This window comes from Ovis canadensis, chromosome 26 (assembly GCF_042477335.2).
Source record: "Ovis canadensis isolate MfBH-ARS-UI-01 breed Bighorn chromosome 26, ARS-UI_OviCan_v2, whole genome shotgun sequence".
NCBI classification, from domain to species: Eukaryota; Metazoa; Chordata; class Mammalia; order Artiodactyla; family Bovidae; genus Ovis; species Ovis canadensis.
The window spans coordinates 23993306-24012707 of record NC_091270.1 but is presented as its reverse complement, the minus strand read 5'-3'; the positions used below and the strand labels follow the sequence as shown (position 1 = coordinate 24012707).

The window sequence follows — 19402 nt, the reverse complement described above, 5'->3', positions numbered from 1 at the left end:
GACTGGAATGCAAAAGTAGGAAGTCAAGACATACCTGGAGTAACAGATAAGTTTGGCCTTGGAGTACAAAATGAAACAGAGAAAAGGCTACTAGAGTTTTGCCAAGAGTACACACTGGTCATAGCAAACATCTTCTTCCAACGAAACAGAAGACAACTCTACACGTAGACATCATGACCAGATGGTCAATACCAAAATCAGATTGATTATATTCTTTGCAGCCAAAGATGGAGAAGCTCTATACAGTCAGTAAAAATAAGACTGGGAGCTGACTGTGGCTCAGATCATGAACTCCTTATTGTCAAATTCAGACTTAAATTGAAGAAAGTAGGGGAAACCACTAGACCATTCAGGTATGACCTAAATCAAAACCCTTACGATTATATAGTGCAGGTGACAAATAGATTCAAGAGATTAGATCTGATAGACAGAGTGCCTGAAGAACTATGGACAGAGGTTCATGACCTTGTACAGAAGGCAGGGATCAAGACCATCTCCAAGAAAAAGAAATGAAAAAAGGCAAAATGGTTGACTGAGGAGGCCTTACAAATATCTGAGAAAAGAAGAGAAGCTAAAGACAAAGAAGCAAAGGAAAGATACACCCATCTGAATGCAGAGTTCCAAAGAATAGCAAGGAGAGATAAGAAAGCCTTCCTCAGTGGTCAATGCAAAGAAATAGAGGAAAACAATAGAATGGGAAAGACTAGAGATCTTTTGAAGAAAATTAGAGATACCAAGGGAACACTTCATGCAAAGATGGGCACAATAAAGAACAGAAGCAGTATGGACCTATCAGAAGCAGAAGATATTAAGGAAAGGTAGCAAGAATACACGGAAGAACTATACAAAAAAGATCTTAATGACCTATATAACCACAATGGTGTGATCACTCACCTAGAGCCAGACATCCTGGAGTCTCACGTCAAGTGGCACTTAGAAAGCATCACTATGAACAAAGCTAGTAGAGGTGATGGAATTCCAGCTGAGCTATTTCAAATCCTAAAAGATGATGCTGTCAAAGTGCTACATTCAATATGCCAGCAAATTTGGAAAACTCACCAGTGGCCCCAGGACTGGAAAAGCTCAGTTTCCATCCCAATCACAAAGAAACGCAATGCCAAAGAATGGCCATACACAACTGCACTCATCTCACATACTAGCAAAGTAATGCTCAAAATTCTCCAAGCCAGGCTTCAGCAACATGTGAACCGAGAACTTCCAGATGTTCAAACTTCCTTAGAAAAGCAAGAGGAACAAGAGATCAAATTGCCTGCCAACATCCTTTGGATCATAGAAAAAGCAAGAGAGTTCCAGAAAAACATCTACTTCTGCTTTATTGACTATGCCAAAGCCTCTGATTGTGTGGATCATGACAAATTGTGGAAATTCTTAAAGAGATGGCGATACCAGACCACTTTACCTGACTCCTGATAAATCTAAAGTAGGTTAAGAAACAACAGTTAGAACCAGACATGGAACAACAGACTGGTTCCAGATTGGGAAAGGAGTATGTCAATGTTGTATATTGTCACCCTGCTTATTTAATTTCTATGCATAGTACATCATGCGAAATGCTGGGCTGGCTGAAGTATAAGCTGCAATCAAGACTGCAGGAGAAATATCAATAACCTCAGATATGCAGACAATACCACTCTAGTGGCAGAAAGCGAAGAGGAACTGAAGAGCCTCTTGATGGAACTGAAAGAGGAGAGTGAAAAAGTTGGCTTAAAACTCAACATTCACAGAACTAATATCATGGCATCCAGTTCCATCACTTCATGGCAAATAGATTGGGAAACAATGGAAACAGTGACAGACTTTATTTTCTTGGGCTCCAAAATCACTGCAGATGGTGACTGCAGCAATGAAATTAAAAGACGCTTACTCCTTGGAAGAAAAGTTATGAGCAACCTAGACAGCATATTAAAAAGCAGAGACATTACTTTGCAACAAAGGTCATCTAGTCAAATCTATGGTATTTCCAGTAATCATGTATGCATGTGAGACCCGGACCAAAAAGAAAGCTGAGCGCTGCAGAACTGATGCTTTTGAACTGTGGTGTTGGAGAAGACTCTTGAGAGTCCCTTGGACAGCAAGGAGATCCAACCACTCCATCCTAAAAGAAATCAATCCTGAATATTCATTGGAAAGACTGATGTTGAAGCTGAAACTCCAATACTTCGACCCCCTGATGGGAAACTCCAATACTTTGGCCACCTGACTCATTTGAAAAGACCCTGATGCTGGGAAAGATTGAAGGCAGGAGAAGGGGACGACAGGATGAGACATTTGGATGGCGTCACTAACTCAACAGACATGAGTCTGAACAAGTTCCAGAAGTTGGTGACGGACAGGGAAGCCTGGGGTGCTGCATTCCATGGGATCACAAAGAGTCGGATGAACTCTAGCACCAATCAGTGGTTATCAAGTACTGGCACAACAAACCTGAGTACTCAGTGAGGGAAAAACATTTTTTCACATTTGCCTTATTTTTATAAATGAATCAATTAGAGCCCCAAACTGAGAAGCACCAAGAATTTGATATTTTTCTGCTGAACAAGACTTTTTGCTGTCTCTTGCATACACTTCAAACCAAGTGCAGATTAAGATAGCAGTTTTGAGGTGGGTTTCCATGACAACCAATTAGTAGTTGAAAATTCTCATATATTAGCCCAGAGACTTTGAAGATGATGATTAATAGAGCAGATATAGACCAGTTTTGAATAACCTTTGCCTCAACATAGACTAGGTTTTATATTTTTCAGCATTTTGGCCATAATGTCTTATGACCTTTTAAACCTTCCTTTTCTAAATTAATGGTTTGGGGGCCTGTGTCTCTGTCACTCTAGAGCCAACAGCCTCTTATCCCTCCCAGTATCCTTTACTAGCAACTAGTTTTTACCATGTCCTCTGACTTTTATCAGGGTTCCCGGTGAAGGCCGGGTGGGAATCTGGCCCTGGTTCACACACACAGCCCTGGACACCACAGCAGCATCTCCCACCTTTTGGTTAGGAGAAAATGTGCTGACTGTCACCCCAATGTTTGCATTTTCCTTTAAGCTTTACAAGTTAAATCTAAAACCCATCATCTATCCAATATACAGGAAAAGGTCACCATGCCAGTCCACACACCCTTTGTCCTGCCTTGAACCTAGGATACTTCCTTTCTGGGACATACAGAACCCTCACAGCCTGTGCTTGATTCTCTTGTGAGGGAGTCTCTCCCTGTTCCAGGTTGAGTGCACATCCCTACGTTTCCCTAAGCACCTGTGTGCACCGTGACCCCAGTGTTCAGATCTCCTTTTCTTTCCTTGATTTGGCTTTACCAAGTTCTGTAATGGCTCATGGCAGAGACAGAGACGATAACCTTGAAATAGACAGTGGTGTCACCACATCTAATAAAATAGTAAATGGGTCCCTAATGTCTCCCTGGAAGCCTGCTCACAGCACTAAATTAACCATTTTGCAAGAACTTAACACCATTTAGTTTAAAATTCTCAGCCAACAGCTACCACAGTTCATGCCACTCACTTGGCTGTGTCCACAACTTTGACACCCTCTAAGGATAAAGATGGCAGGTGGCATCTGGACACACACCCTCCACATAAAAAATGTATCATTCAGGGCTGTTCAACTGGATTTATTCATTTTAGAAAAGCCTGTTGACTTTCTACTACATGTGAGGCATTGCGAGGCCTTATTCTAGATATCTGAAAACCAGATCATTTTCTGGGGAAGTTTCCCACTCTGTAAGGATAACTGCTCACTGTTCAATGACTAGACTGGGCCATCTAAAACTGCCCCATTATCAAAACACCCAGATGTAAATCAACAGTAACACATCATTGAGTTTTGTTATAATTAGCTAAACAAAATCTCTGAGTACAATTCATATCGAAAATTTTTGTGCCACTTATTCTTAAACCACTGTAACATCCATTTCAGAAGGTATAAATTAAAAGAAACCATAAAACCCTGGGGAGGGGGTAAGTATGGTTTCTTAATGAAAGGCTCTACTTTTTCTTGGTCAAAGTTAAATGCCAGGGTTCCTAATAACGTCTATGTCTAGGAAGAAATCCAAATCTAGCTTATCCTGATTTTTAGCCTAGATTTTCCCTGGGAAATTTCTAACTCTGTGCTAAATATTCCTATTAGTTCCTACAGTCCTGAGGGAGTGTGGTTCCATGTGTAGCTAACGGAGAGCACAGCTGAAATGCCCACTAGACGAAGATTGAGGGGCAGGTTAAAAAAAGAGCTTTTCCATACAGTATTAATCTGTTAAGACACCACAGGCTGTCCTGGAGTATGCATCTACATGCTGTCCAATTACTGCCAACCATCAGAGGTTTTAGGAAGTCTAATGGATCTGACCATGGGAAATGTCTCTCCAGCCAAAGGAGGATTCAGCAGAAGGCCCTCCCAAATGTTAGGGTTCCTGGACCACTTATTAACAAGACAAAGAGGAGCATGTGCCCTTAAACATAAATTGCTTGTACATAGGAGGATGAGTCAAAAAACACAAATGCCAATATACTTGAAATGCATGACACCAGTAAGTCTCTTCAAACAACTGTCCACGAGAAGTGAACCATGGTATCCTGATGGACAGAGGCTCAAGGAACCAGAAGCCAAATCTTCACAGGTGTCCTGGTTTTGTACTCTATAGTCTCTATAATCAAAAATAACACAGAATAGGACACCAAAAACAGAATGTGGAAAGGGATGATATTAAAGTCTCTACAAATACTGAAAAAAGATGTTTTGGGCCTGATGAAGGTGAAGGTGACTATGACAATACAGACATCAGCAGAGGGCAGGTGGGGAACGATCACACATGGAGAGGCCGGAGCTGCGGAAACACACAGACCTGACACCATCAGATGACTTCTGTGGCACAGCCTGCTCCAGCTACAGATGCCGCGAGCCCTTGGCTCAACTGTGTGTCAGAATTAGTTTTTTAATACTTGATGAGGTGCTTGGGAATTAAAAAGACATGTTAGCATAACCTCTTCCCTGCTCACATACACGGTTTGTCACTCGCGATACACTCCAGTACACTCACTGGGACTAGAATTTCCCTGCCTGGGAAGAAGAATCATCTTGAGGCTTTCTACCTGCCAAACCCAGCACAGGGCTTTCTACAACCGCTGTGCTGGCACTTACCAACTGAACAAGTGTCTGTGGCTCGTGTTTCTCCCTTAGTTGTCTGTGAGCTTCCTGTGGACAGCAACTATGGTGTTTCCTTATCCCTGGGCACTTCACACAATGTCTGGAGCTCAGGAAACATCTGTGGGATGAACCAGATCCCTTCCTCCTTCCCTCTTGGTATTCCCCACCCATCATCCCCATCTTGCTATACCTTTCCCAAGGTTTCTTGGCAAACACTTCTGTTCCACCAACTGTTTTAGCTGCTTTGAGAATTATTAACATCCTAGTCTCTTATTTTCTAATTATCTTCAAAGAAATGAGGCTTAAATATAGGAGCACCAAGTTACTACCAAAAGCTAGATGTATGTAAAATATTATAGTTAATCAGAATTTCCCATTAAGTAAAAAGAACTTTACGGGAAGGTTTAGGATTTCAGCAACCAGTCCCAGCCTGCCCTGGTTTTTACTTAAGATGTTTACTTAGCATTTAAATGACTGCTTTAAAAACACCTATTCTAACACCTTATTTGGGTTTTGAGGGAGATGATACAAATCGTTTATCATGTGGGCACTTGACCTAAATCACCTGATCCCTAGTACACTATCATTTCTAAAATAATCTGCTCTAGAGAATATACTCCAGGCAAAATAAAAATTTCAATTTATAACTGACCATCTCAAGCACCTGCACACATTTTTAACTGTTTTTTTCTTCTTTTAAAACACCATTTGAGGGAGAAATTCTTATGTAGCAGTGATGGTTTGTTCCATTTATTTTGAGAGCTCTTATGTACAAACAAGGCAAGGCTTTTGCAATAAACCTAAGAACTACAAGAGATTCAGTTGTCCTACTGTAGAACCCGGGGTTATCACCTCTTCATACAAGATTCAGCAGCCCATGCAAATTCAAAAATTAATTTCCACAAGCCTATTATCTTTGCTGTAACTATACACAATTGTCCAATATGTACCTGACTTTCTCATTTTGACCCTTATAAACTTGTTACTGTATTATCTGAACTTTTCATTCTTTTTTCTTTCCCCTGAAATAAGAGAAGAAAATAACCTTTGCCACAATTTTAAGTATGATTTAGAAGGGTTCACCTTCTCATTTTCAAGTGGCTTAATAATAGGAAATCATCAAAACAACATATATCTTTGGAGACAGCACATGATTTATTGTGCTGATTACCATTTATCCTGCCTATCCATGGGTGAACAAGGAAGATGAACTTTTAAGAACAGAATAAGGCTTTTCCACAGATAAATGGTTCACCTCTAGTTCAGTTACATATTTCCCCTAGAGAGGAAAAATATACCATATTTACATTCACAGTCTCTTTTTGTCCCCCACATGCTTTTTACCCCCAATACAACAATACTTTTAGTAATCACAAGCCACTTATCTATCCATTTAAACTATCAAAAAAACCTAACTTTAAAATGGTCTCTAAGCCCCCTAAAAGAGGTCTTACAATTTTGTAAGAGCAGAGGCTATAAGCACTTACTCAGAGGCTAAATGTTTTATACACAATATGATTACGCCAGAAGATTACACCCCTTCATAAAGTCATCATCAGATAGGTGGGTCTGGTGAGAAAGCCCTGATCTGGGAGAAAAAGGAACAATTACCAGGACTTTTACTGCAGCTCAGACAGTAAAGAGTCTGCCTGCAATGTAGGAGACCCGGGTTCGATCCCTGGGTCGGGAAGATCCCTGGAGAAGGGAATGGCAGTGCACTCCAGTATTCTTGCCTGGAGAATCCCATGGATGGAGGAGCCTGGCAGGCAGGCTACAGCCCACGGAGTCACAGAGTCGGACACAACTGAGTGACTAACACTACTACTGTGGCACTAAGCTAAGAGTTTTATGTGTCCTATAATCTGATTCTGACCAAATAGGCAAAGATGTGAGTATAAGCAACAAGGGAGCTGGAATTCAAAAATCAAGATGATCAGATGTTCTCTCTACGTCATCCCCAACACTTTAGGGTTCACTAAAAGCTCCAATGGCTGTGGAGAATCATCTCCCTGAGTTTCCTTAACCGTTCTCTGTTCACTCTTGCGCCATGACTCCATGTAATGCTGAATGCTGGTAGTAATGATCCTGAATCATTAAGATGAAACCATTACCCAGATCCATGGAATAATGTAATACTATTATGCATGTTCTATACAAGTTTAAAAACCTCTTTTTAGATTTAAATGAATAAGCTTCATTTAGCTAGAAAATTAACCTCTGTGGATTAGCTCATTCCTTCATATAACGGCAATCAAATGAATTATGATTTCCACTTCCTCCACCATAAAGAGAAAGGAGGGAGGAAAACTTTTATTATGTGGCTTCATTATTTTCTTGTAATAGAAATTTCCATTTAACATGCATAACAAAATACACACTCACGGAGAAAGACTCCAAATTGAATTTATTTTTAAATCTTTCATCAAAACTATTTTTGCACTATTTAAAACTTTGCTCTTCTCGATCCATTCAAATGTTTACTAAATAACTCTGAGACACTGTGAAGGGCATATCAAGATGAGTAAGAATAGCTAGCATATTACATACATATATCAAATCTTAAGGAGAGAGAGAGTAGCCAGAGGATTATGTTTCAAATGAAATGAATGCTTATAAACTGTTTCATATTCTGTTTTGTGAAAGGAAACTGAAAACATATGCAGATTACACACCGATTTCACCAAAATATTGTATCCACCCAACAATTAAAATCGAAGGATTGACTCTTCACAGCTCATTAAGCAGACATGTTCATTTATATTCCAGTGCTGTTTCTTACCATAAGGTTCCAAAAGCTCCAGCAGAGTTTTATGCGATGTGCTTACAGAATTGCATAATTTTATGCTGACAAGACAGTGGATCAAAACTCAGAAGTAATATAGTGCATGCACGACTAGCAAATGCTGGGCTTCTATGGCTAGGCTTTCTTCTTCAAAATGGGGGTCACTTGTCACAAGGAGACATGCCTTAGGACATGTTCTCCATGAACTTCAAACTTGAGCCAAGAGGACGACTACAGGCCGCAGTAGCTGATTCATTACAACAGTAGCTACACAGGTGGAGTTCTTCTTTTTGGTACAATGGTTATCTGGAGTTTAACTCATTTATTTTATATGCCCAATCAGTATTTATTTAACTCTCCCTTGTACTTTTTCATGTTTATTGCAATATAAAGATCACATGCAGTTATTATTTTTCAGCTGCTGCCTTGTGAAAACTAATGATTTCAAGTCAGTAGCAGAAACCTTTGAATAGCTTTAATGCTCAGGCATAAAGGTCTAGGAAGCATGGGATCACCTATTTAAGTAGTGATCATGCCAGAGATCTGTGACAACCTACCACGTTTTGATGAAATTTACTATAGGGCTTCCCTGGTGGTTCAATCGGTAAAGAATCTGCCCACAGTGTGGGGGACCCGGGTTCAAACCCTGGGTTGGGAAGATCCCCTGGAAAAGGGAATGGCTACCCATTCTAGTATTCTTGCCTGGAGAATTCCATGGACAGAGGAGCCTGGCAGGATCTCAAAAAAGTCAGACACGATTGAGCGACTAACACTATGGATTCAATGCTCCTCTAAAATGCAAAGACCCTTCATGTTTACAAAGATTATTATTTCTTTAGATCAAGGGCCCATAAAGTGAAGCTATGGCAAAATATTTAGAATATTCCCAATGATAAAGGGATTATTATTTCCATATTGATTTTCACAAAGGGGTTATTCATTTCATATTGATTTTCAAAGCCAGTTCCCATAGAACAAGATTCTTGATTCCAAATCATAAAGACCTATTCCAACTTTTAATACCTCTTTATGTCAAAGTATTAAATATAGTAATGTTCAGTGATTGCTTTCCAAGTGATATTATTAATTTCCCAACCACTGACGAAGCATCTACATTATATTATCAGGCTGCACTGTGAATATGGGAATGGAAGCCATTAGCATTACCAAAGTAGGTAAGCCAACTGGCTAAACTGAACAAAAGTAAAAATGGTGGCAGACACAGCCAAAAACTTAACATCTCACTTCTCTGATTAATAAGTAGTCATCACTATATGCTGAGCAGTATGGTATTCTTGCCAAAATGAATCAGTCATTTTCCTACTGAACCTTTTATAACTGAGGGGAACTATGGTTAAAAGTGTAGGCTTTGGAGTTTGAAAGAAGAAAGATTACACCTGGTTCAGCCCTTCCTAGGCATGTGATACCGGGCAACTTAATTATTTAAACTCACTTCAAGCTTCACATTCCTTATCTGTAGAATCAGGTTAATCCTTTATCATGGGGTTATTATTTTTTATAATGAAATGATATATAACAGTTCTTCAAAAGCACTTTATGCCTTGGAACTGAAGATAATCGTAAATGGAAAGGAAATGTTCATGCTGGTCTGGCCTGAAGACCAATGAGGTAATGTCTATTTAAAACATTAAATGGGATTCTCAAGGAAGTAAATTTATCTGACTCGTATCCTCAGGAGCTAGTAATAGCTTAAAACTTAATACAGAATATATTATTGTTTAATGATGTAAATTATGATATCCGTAACATATTCATGCCATGTCCATTACCACACCCTACTCCCTTACTTCCAAAATAGCAATTCTGTTCCCTTCTCTTCATTTGTCACCAGCCCCCTCCTTTGTGCTCCAGGTAGCCTTCTCAGATTCCTGTAATCTCACCTGAGAAGGCAGCATGTACCCTGGCTTTTTGCCAGTCTTATAATTTTCCTTTGCAAGGAGAATGATCTTTCAAAGTGTCACTGGATCTTAACACCCTTCAAAGACCCCCATTATTCCAGAATGAGTCGAGTCCCTACAAAGTTCTGCAAAGATTCTCAGGATCTGACTTCGACCAGCAATCTCAATTTTGTCTTATTTCAAACCACGTTCCCTGTATCTCATCATCCCCTTTCCAGCCACACCAGATTTCTTTCAATCTCTCTTCCTTTGCTATTGCCTGCAGTGTTCCACCTTCAGTTCAGATCTAGGTATCTCCTCACCCTTCACACCTCAGCTTAATTGTTACTTTCTCAGCAAAGCCATCCCTGAACTTCCTGTAAGTTCTCATGGAACCATGTATCTTTACTTTAGAGAATTTAATCAACTTGTATTTCTTTCTGTTTTCACCTAATGAATGTCTATGTACCTTCCCAACTAAAGAATAGCCTCCACAAGGGGAAGTGTTAGATTCTGTTACTGAGGTTCCTTGAGTATTCAAAATTCTGTTGAATGAGTGATTTTTCTATACTCTTAAGAGACTACTCAGGATTCATCTCTGTGGTATCCTGAAATGATTTTGAGAGAAACACTATAATAAAAGAACAGGTACAGAGTACTAACTGACATATAGTCAAAATAAATAAAACACAAGGGCAATTGGAAGGAGATGCAAAAATTACTCTTTGTCCAAGTTTGAAAATGTATTTACTCAGACTTAGAACTTCATTTCTTTCAAGTTGTAAGCATATGCTAATTTCATAGCAAGCAACTTTTTCTTCCAAGACCAAAGGCTATGATGAAGCTTTGCAGGAGAAATTGAAGTACAGCGCAATAATGCATGCATTCATGAAATACAATCATCCGTACATCTGAAGGGCTTTTAAGGCACGAGTTTTAATCAGAATATTTTCAGTACAAGTTCTAAGTTCTTACCAAATGAAAATCACACCACCTGCAATGCATGCCTGAGTGGCAAGAAGCTGTGCTACAACTTCCTTTAAAAAGAAATAAATTCACTTAAGGGATCCAAAATGGTTCTGCCCCTTCATTAGATGGCAATATTGAGTTGAGTGGACAGGGTGGTGCCAAACCTTCTGTGGGAAATTTTAGGATTATATATTAGTTATAATACACTTTCAGTTGGAGAATATTAGGCAGGCGAGAAGCTAGAATTTTATTCTACAAGCTTACTGTTTTTAAAACGTGAAAAACAGAAAAAAAAAAAATAACAGAGGTTGCAGGCATCTGATAATATTAACAGCAGCTGCTGCTGCTGCTGCTGCTAAGTCGCTTCAGTCCTGTCCAACTCTGTGTGACCCCATAGACGGCAGCCCACCAGGCTCCCCCGTCCCTGGGATTCTCCAGGCAAGAACGCTGGAGTGGGTTGCCATTTCCTTCTCCAGTGCATGAAAGTGAAAAGTGGAAGTGAAGTCACTGAGTCGTGTCCAACTCTCAGCGACCCCATGGACTGCAGCCTACCAGGCTCCTCCGTCCATGGGAGTTTCCAGGCAAGAGTACTGGAGTACTGAAAATATTAACGGCAGAAAATGCGGCTATGGATAGAAGGAAACCATCTTTTGCTGGGTTGTAAAGAAGCTAAGCAAGGTGGCATGGAATAAAACACCTTCCATCACTTCCCACATGGGCATCTCCAATGCGGCCTTAACTCGGCGGTCCAGCAACCAACCCTCAACCGCGCAGGCGCACCAGTAGGGCATTCTCCCTCAGGTGAGGTCAAGGTACGTGTTAGGAAAGGAGAGGCCCCAGGAAGCCTTGTGGAGAAGGAAGTGACAACCCACTTCAGTATTCTTGCCTGGGCACTCCAGTGGACCGAGAAGCCTGGTGGGCTGCTGTCCACGGGGTCCACAGAGTCGGACACGCCTGAAGTGACTTAGCAGCAGCAGCAGGAAGCCTTGACCAGAGCTAAGGCACTTTGGACCCTGGAAACCGATGAGCTTTTTGTTCTATCTCCCACTGCTGATCCCCTAGCGAGACACGGAAGCTGCTCACCTGTGAGGGGCCCGCAGGCCCGGAGACGGCGGGCGGCGAGCCGGGCCCCCCCAGGCCCTGCAGCGCGCGGCCCCGCACGTCAGTCACCGCCTGGCCCGGGCGCACACGCGCCCGAATCTTCTCTCCATTTCGAGTACAACCCGGGCCTTCCACCATCGCCCGGGCCCGCGCTGCGCCCCACTAAGTTGCAAAGCCAGCTGAGAAAACTGCCGCGTAACTTCACCTCAACGGAGATACTTAGCTCCTCCTAGAAGTTCAAATCTCGCGCGCTCCTGGCCCCGCCCCGGCCCCGGCCCGGCCCCGCCCCTCCAGCCGCACCCTCCTCACGGCCCCGGGCCCGGCTTCTCGGCGCAGGCGCAGTGGCCCAGCCTTCGGGCACAGACGCGGGGGTGCAATAGAAAGGAGAGAATTGTTGCTGCTCACTCACCACCCTCCTCTGGGGGCCGACCTGTATATCCTCAGAAGCTCTAATTTTGTTTCCTTTGCTTTGAAGTTTTGCCCTTGTTGAGCTGAACGGTACACGCACGTTTTGTGACCTGATTCTCTTACTCTTCCCGAAGTCCGAGGTGGCCTGGCACGCCTCAGGTTTCTGCAGGCCCTCCTCAGGCTTGGGTGGGCGCAGAGGGACTCGGGAAGGTTTTTACAACAAGCAGCTTTTACTTTTCTCCTATAGGTTTCAGACGGTAAAGCGTCTTTCTACAATGTGGGAGACCTGGGTTCGATCCCTGGGTCGGGAAGATCCCCTGGAGAAGGAAATGGCAATCCACTCCAGTACTATTGCCTGGAAAATCCCATGGACAGAGGAGCCTGGTTAGGCTACAATCCATGGGGTCGCAAATAGTCGGACACGACTGAGCGACTTCACTTCACTTCACCTATAGGTTTAGCATGTCTTAGAAAACGTGGCCTAATATGCCAAGTATATCTTACTGTCTATGTTAAAATCCACTTCATGTTTTGATACCTGAGCTAAGCAAGATTCTACAAAAATTCATACAAATATTTTGGGATGTCCGAGATGAGTACCATTTGAAATTGTTTTGTAAAAAGGCAGGGCTCTATATAAATTTGAGGCAATGCATAGTTTTTCGAATTTACATAATGTTGCACATATGAAAATATATAATGACTCCATACAACTTTTTAAATAATGAAAAATCTAATCCTTTTTGAAAATTAAAATATAGCACATTAAAACACGTCAATTTATCAAAAATTTAGTAAGCATATCACGGCCATCATTAAACCAGAAGAATATATATACTAATGATTTAAATTTAAAAATTGGGAAAATAATGTTTTTCTCTCTGTAGGGAGAGATTAGTCATAAAAAGTTAGCTGGATCAGGCTCAGGATTCTTTGTACTTCCTAGTTTAATTACTGTTTACACTTCTAGGTCAGGTTACAAAATAGTCAAGGAAGAATCCTATTCCCTAACAACACAAATTCAGTCATGACTTCTGCCCTTTGATGGAAGACAGACTTCATATGCCCAAGTTCAGGGGCCATGGCTGAGAGGAGCTATCCCACATCCAAGGTAAGGAGCACCAGCTGTGCTTTGCTGGAGCAGCCGCAAAGAGATACACCATGTCAAAGGTAACAGAAACCCAGGGAAGACGGTAGGTGCTGAGAGAGGGCATCAGAGGGCAGACAATCTGAAACCAAAATCACAGACAACTAGCCAATATGATCACATGGACCACAGCCTTGTCTAACTCAATGAAACTAAGCCATGCCCAGTGGGGGCACCCAAGACGGCGGATGGGTCATGGTGGAGAGGTCTGAAGAATGTGGTCCACTGGAGAAGGGAATGGCAAACCACTTCAGTATTCTTGCCTTGAGAACCCCATGAACTGTATAAAAAGGCAAACGGTAGGACACTGAAAGATGAACTCCCCAGGTTGGTAGGTGCCCAATATGCTACTGGAGATCAGTGGAAAAATAATTCCAGAAAGAATGAAGGGATAGGGCCAAAACAAAACAATACCCAGCTGTAGATGGGACTGGTGATAGAAGCAAGGACGGATGCTGTAAAGAGCAATATTGCATAGGAACCTGGAATATTATATCCACGAATCAAGGCAAATTGGAAGTGGTCAAACAGGAGATGGCAAGAGTGAATGTTGACATTCTAGGAATCAGAGAACTAAGATGGACTGGAATGGGTAAATTTAACTCAGATGACCATTATATCTACTACTGTGGGCAGTTCAGTTCAGTTCAGTTCAGTTGCTCAGTCATGTCTGACTCTTTGCGACCCCGTGAATCGCAGCACGCCAGGCCTCCCTGTCTATCACCAACTCCCGGAGTTCACTCAGACTCACGTACATCGAGTCAGTGATGCCATCCAGCCATCTCATCCTCTGTCATCCCCTTCTCCTCCTGCCCCCAATACCTCCCAGCATCAGAGTCTTTTCCAGTGAGTCAACTCTTTGCATGAAGTGGCCAAAGTACTGGAGTTTCAGCTTTAGCATCATTCCTTCCAAAGAAATCCCAGGGCTGATCTCCTTCAGAATGGACTGGTTGGATCTCCTTGCAGTCCAAGGGACTCTCAAGAGTCATCTACAACACCACAGTTAAAAGCATCAATTCTTCAGCGCTCAGCCTTTTTCACAGTCCAACTCTCACATCCATACATGACCCCTGGAAAAACCATAGCCTTGACTGGACGGATCTTAGTCGGCAAAGTAATGTCTCTGCTTTTCAATATGCTATCTAGGTTGGTCATAACTTTTCTTCCAAGGAGTAAGAGTCTTTTAATTTCATGGCTGCAGTCACCATCTGCAGTGATTTTGGAGCCCCCCAAAATAAAGTCTGACACTGTTTCCACTGTTTCCCCATCTATTTCCCATGAAGTGATGGGACCGGATGCCATGATCTTCGTTTTCTGAATGTTGAACTTTAAACCAACTTTTTTCACTCTCCTCTTTCACTTTCATCAAGAGGCTTTTTAGTTCCTCTTCACTTTCTGCCATAAGGGTGGTGTCATCTGCATATCTGAGGTTATTGATATTTCTCGCGGCAATCTTGATTCCAGCTTGTGTTTCTTCCAGCCCAGCATTTCTCATGATGTACTCTGCATATAAGTTAAATAAGCAGGGTGGCAATACACAGACTTGACGTACTCCTTTTCCTATCTGAAACCAGTCTGTTGTTCCATGTCCAGTTCTAACTGTTGCTTCCTGACCTGCATATAGGTTTAAGAGGCAGGTCAGGTGGTCTGGTATGCCCATCTCTCTCAGAATTTTCCTCAGTTTATTGTGATCCACACAGTCAAAGGCTTTGGCATAGTCAATAAAGCAGAAATAGATATTTTTCTGAATCCCTTAGAAGAAATGGAGTAGCCATCATAGTCAACAAAAGAGTCTGAAATGCAGTACTTGGATGCAATCTCAAAAACAACAGAATGATCTCTGTTCATTTCCAAGGTAAACCATTCAATATCATGGTAATCCAAGTCTATACTCTGACCAGTAACACTAAAGAAGCTGAAGTTGAATGGTTCTATGAAGACCTACAAGACCTTTTAGAACTAACACCCCCCAAAAAATGTCCTTTTCATTAAAGGGGACTAGAGTGCAAAAGTAGGATGCCAAGAAATACCAGGACTAACAGGCAAATTTGGCCTTGCAATACAGAATGAAGCAGGTCAAAGGCTAATAGAGTTTTGCCAAGAGAACCCACTGGTCATAGAAAACACCCTCTTCCATCAACACAAGAGATTCTACACATGGACATCACTAGATGGTCAACACCGAAATCAGATTGATTATATTCTTTGCAGCCAAACATGGAGAAGCTCTATACAGTCAACAAAAACAAGCCTGGGAGCTGACTGTGGCTCAGACCATGAACTCTTTATTGCCAAATTCAGACTGAAATTGAAGAAAGAGGAGAAAACCACTACACCATTCAGGTAAGACCTAAATCAAATCTCTTATGATTATACAGTGGAAGTGAGAAATAGATTTAAGGGATTAGTTCTGCTAGACGGAGTGCCTGATGAACTATGGACAGAGGTTCATGATATTGTACAGGAGACAGGGATCAAGACAATCCCCAAGAAAAAGAAATGCAAAAAAGCAAAATGGCTGTCTGAGGAGGCCTTACAAAAAGCTGTGAAAAGAAGAGAAGCAAAAAGCAAAGGAGAAAAGGAAGGATATACCCATTTGAATGCAGAGTTCCAAAGAATAGCAAGGAAGATAACAAAGCCTTCCTCAGCAATCAATACAAATAAATAGAGGAAAACAATAGAATGGGAAAGATTAGAGATCTCTTCAAGAATATTAGAGACACCAAGGGAACATTTCATTCAAAGATGGGCTTGATAAAGGGCAGAAATGGTCTGGACCTAACAGAAGCAGAAGATATTAAGAAGAGGTGGCAAGAATACACAGAAGAACTGTACAAAAAAGATCTTCACGACCAAGATAATCACGATGGTGTGATCATTCACCTAGAACCAGACATCCTGGAAAGTGAAGTCAAGTGGGCCTTAGGAAGCATCACTACGAACAAAGCTAGTGGAGGTGATGGCATTCCAGTGGAGCTATTTCAAATCCTGAAAGATGATGCTGTGAAAGTGCTGCACTCAACATGCTAGCAAATTTGGAAAACTCAGTAGTGGCCACAGGACTGGAAAAGGTCAGTTTTCCTTCCAATCCCAAAGAAACGCAATGCCAAAGAATGCTCAAACTACTGCAAAATTGCACTCATCTCACACGATAGCAAAGTAATGCTCAAAATTCTCCAAGCCAGACTGCAGCAAAATGTGAACTATGAACTTCCAGATGTTCAAGCTGGTTTTAGAAAAGGCAGAGGAACCAGAGATCAAATTGCCAACATCTGCTGGATCATCAAAAAAGCAACAGAGTTCCAGAAAAACATCTATTTCTGTTTTATTGACTATGCCAGAGCCTTTGACTGTGTGGATCACAATAAACTGAGGAAAATTCTGAAAGAGATGGGAATACCAGACCACCTGATCTGCCTCTTAAGAAACCTGTATGCAGGTCAGGAAGCAACAGTTAGAACTGGACATGGAACAACAGACTGGTTCCAGATAGGAAAAGGAGTACGTCAAGGCTGTATATTGTCACCCTGCTTATTTAACTTCTATGCAGAGTACATCATGAGAAAAGCTGGGCTGGAAGAAACACAAGCTGGAATCAAGATTGCCGCGAGAAATATCAATAACCTCAGATATGCAGATGACACCACCCTTATGGCAGAAAGTGAAGAACTAAAGAGCCTCTTGATAAAAGTGAAAGAGGACAGGTAAAAAGTTGGATTAAAGCTGAACATTCAGAAAACAAGACCATGGCATCTGGTCCCATCACTTCATCGCAGATGGATGGAGAAACAGTGGAAACAGTGGCTAACTTTATTTTGTTGGGCTCCAAAATCAGTACAGATGGTGATTGCAGCCATGAAATTAAAAGATGCTTACTCCTTGGAAGGAAAGTTATGACCAACCTATATAGCATATTGAAAAACAGATATTACTTTGTCCACAAAGGTCCATCTAGTCAAGGCTATTGTTTTTCCAGTGGTCATGTATGGTTGTGTGGGTTGGAGTATAAAGAAAGCTGAGCACAGAATTGATGCTTTTAACTGTGGTGTTGGAGGAGACTCTTGAGAGTCCCTTGGACTGCAAGGAGATCCATCTAGTCCATCCTAAAGGAAGTCAGTCCTGGGTGTTTTTTGGAAGGACTGATGTTAAAGCTGAAACTCCAATATTTTGGCCACGTGATAAGAAGAGCGACTCTTTTGAAAGACCCTGATGTTGGGAAAGATTGAAGGCTGGAGAAGAAGGGGACGACAGGATGAGATGGTTAGACAGCATCACCGACTCAATGGACATGTGTTTGGGTAAACTCCGGGAGTTGGTGATGGACAGGGAGGCCTGGCCTACTGTGCTTCATGAGGTCGCAGAGAGTCGGACATGACTGAGCTACTGAACTGATACTGAGTCTTCATACAGTTTATTCAGGTTTACCTTTTTATTCATTTATTTACTTTTTGCTACCTAACAAATTACTTCATTTCATATTTCAAAGTTTCTTCAGGTCAAGAACTTGTAGGGGTTGGGCTGGGTGGTTCTAGATCAGTGCTTGTCAAGCAGTTTCAGTCTAAATGCTTGATTGTAGCTAGAATACCCATATAAGAGAAGGCTCTCTTGCACAGCTATTGGCAGGAGGCCTTGGTTTCTCCATTATGGGCCTCAGCAGAGGGGTGCTCAGCTGTTTTCCTGATGTGGCAGGTGACATCCCAGAGTGTGTGATCCAAGTGACAAGGCCAGGAGAAAGCTGTAATGGTCTTTACTCCTTGTCTCCACAGCGTCACACCCATAGCCTCACTTCTTTCATTAGAATCCAGTCATTCTGAACAGCCCCCAGAGGGGAAGGGAGGGGAATTTAGCTTTGTCCCTAGAAGCGAGAAGAATCAAATAATTTGTGAACATATTTTATAACCATCACAATTTTCAGTCATCTGACTGATTTGTCATGGACTTATTCTCTTTAGCTGTTGTGTACTGGTGCACATTTGGATCGAATGAAATATTTAATTAGAATTAGGTTTACCATCCTCCAGAGAGCTGAGTTAAGAGCTGGGGAGTAACACTGAAGACATTGCGAGATGTCACTAATGTGCCCCTCGAGGCCAAGACAGATTTTGTTTCACTGTGACTAGCCTTTGAGTCTTTGCGTATTTCTCCGTTATCCCTCCTTACATGCAATTAGGAGCAAACTTGTATGCACTGTGCAGCTTCAGTGTTTATAAAGAGTCATGTCACCATTGCAAGTAAACCTACTCTGCTTTAGACTCTTTCTTCTTAAGCATTATTTATTACTTGATGACTTTATAAAAGCCATTCATTTTCTCTAGAACGCACTTTTTTCTCATGTAAAATAAAACATACTTTTCTTATAAACCTCCACATGATGTTTTTTGCTTTAATTCACAATTAAGGTAAGATATAGGAAAGCACTTCAAAAACTGTAAAACACTACAAATCCAAGGAATTAGGATAAATCCTATTTGCTGTTCTCGGTACTTTCTGTTTCTTGGCTCATGCTATAATTCTCACGTTTTCTTATTTCTTAACTTTGTCTTCATCCCAGTTTCCTGAAATTCTCCCAATCTTAAATCCTGCTGCTACTGCTAGGTCACTTCAGTCGTGTCCGACTCTGTGCAACCCCAGAGATGGCAGCCCACGAGGCTCCCCCGTCCCTGGGGTTCTCCAGGCAAGAACACTGGAGTGGTTTGTCATTTCCTTCTCCAATGCATGAAAGTGCAAAGTGAAAGTGAAGTAGCTCAGTCATGTCTGACCCTCAGTGACCCCATGGACTGCAGCCTACCAGGCTCCTCTGTCCATAGGATTTTCCAGGCAAGAGTACTGGAGTGGGATGCCATTAAATCCTAGCTGAATGCATATCCTCTAAGAAAGTTTACAGATACATTTTACAAATGTAAGAACTAGGGCTCAGAGAGGTTATGT

General features: G+C 41.7%; 1 protein-coding gene across 1 annotated transcript in view; it reads right to left on the bottom strand.

Moving 5' to 3' along the window:
• The window catches only part of NEIL3 (nei like DNA glycosylase 3), a 46184-nt gene extending 34034 nt beyond the window's left edge, over window positions 1-12150 (bottom strand). Inside the window, exon 1 of the mRNA XM_069573057.1 lies at window positions 11902-12150. Coding sequence (XP_069429158.1) covers window positions 11902-12057 — 156 coding nt within the window. The 5' untranslated portion in view covers window positions 12058-12150. The remainder of the gene's footprint in view (window positions 1-11901) is intronic.
• Between the last annotated feature and the right edge of the window lie 7252 nt (window positions 12151-19402).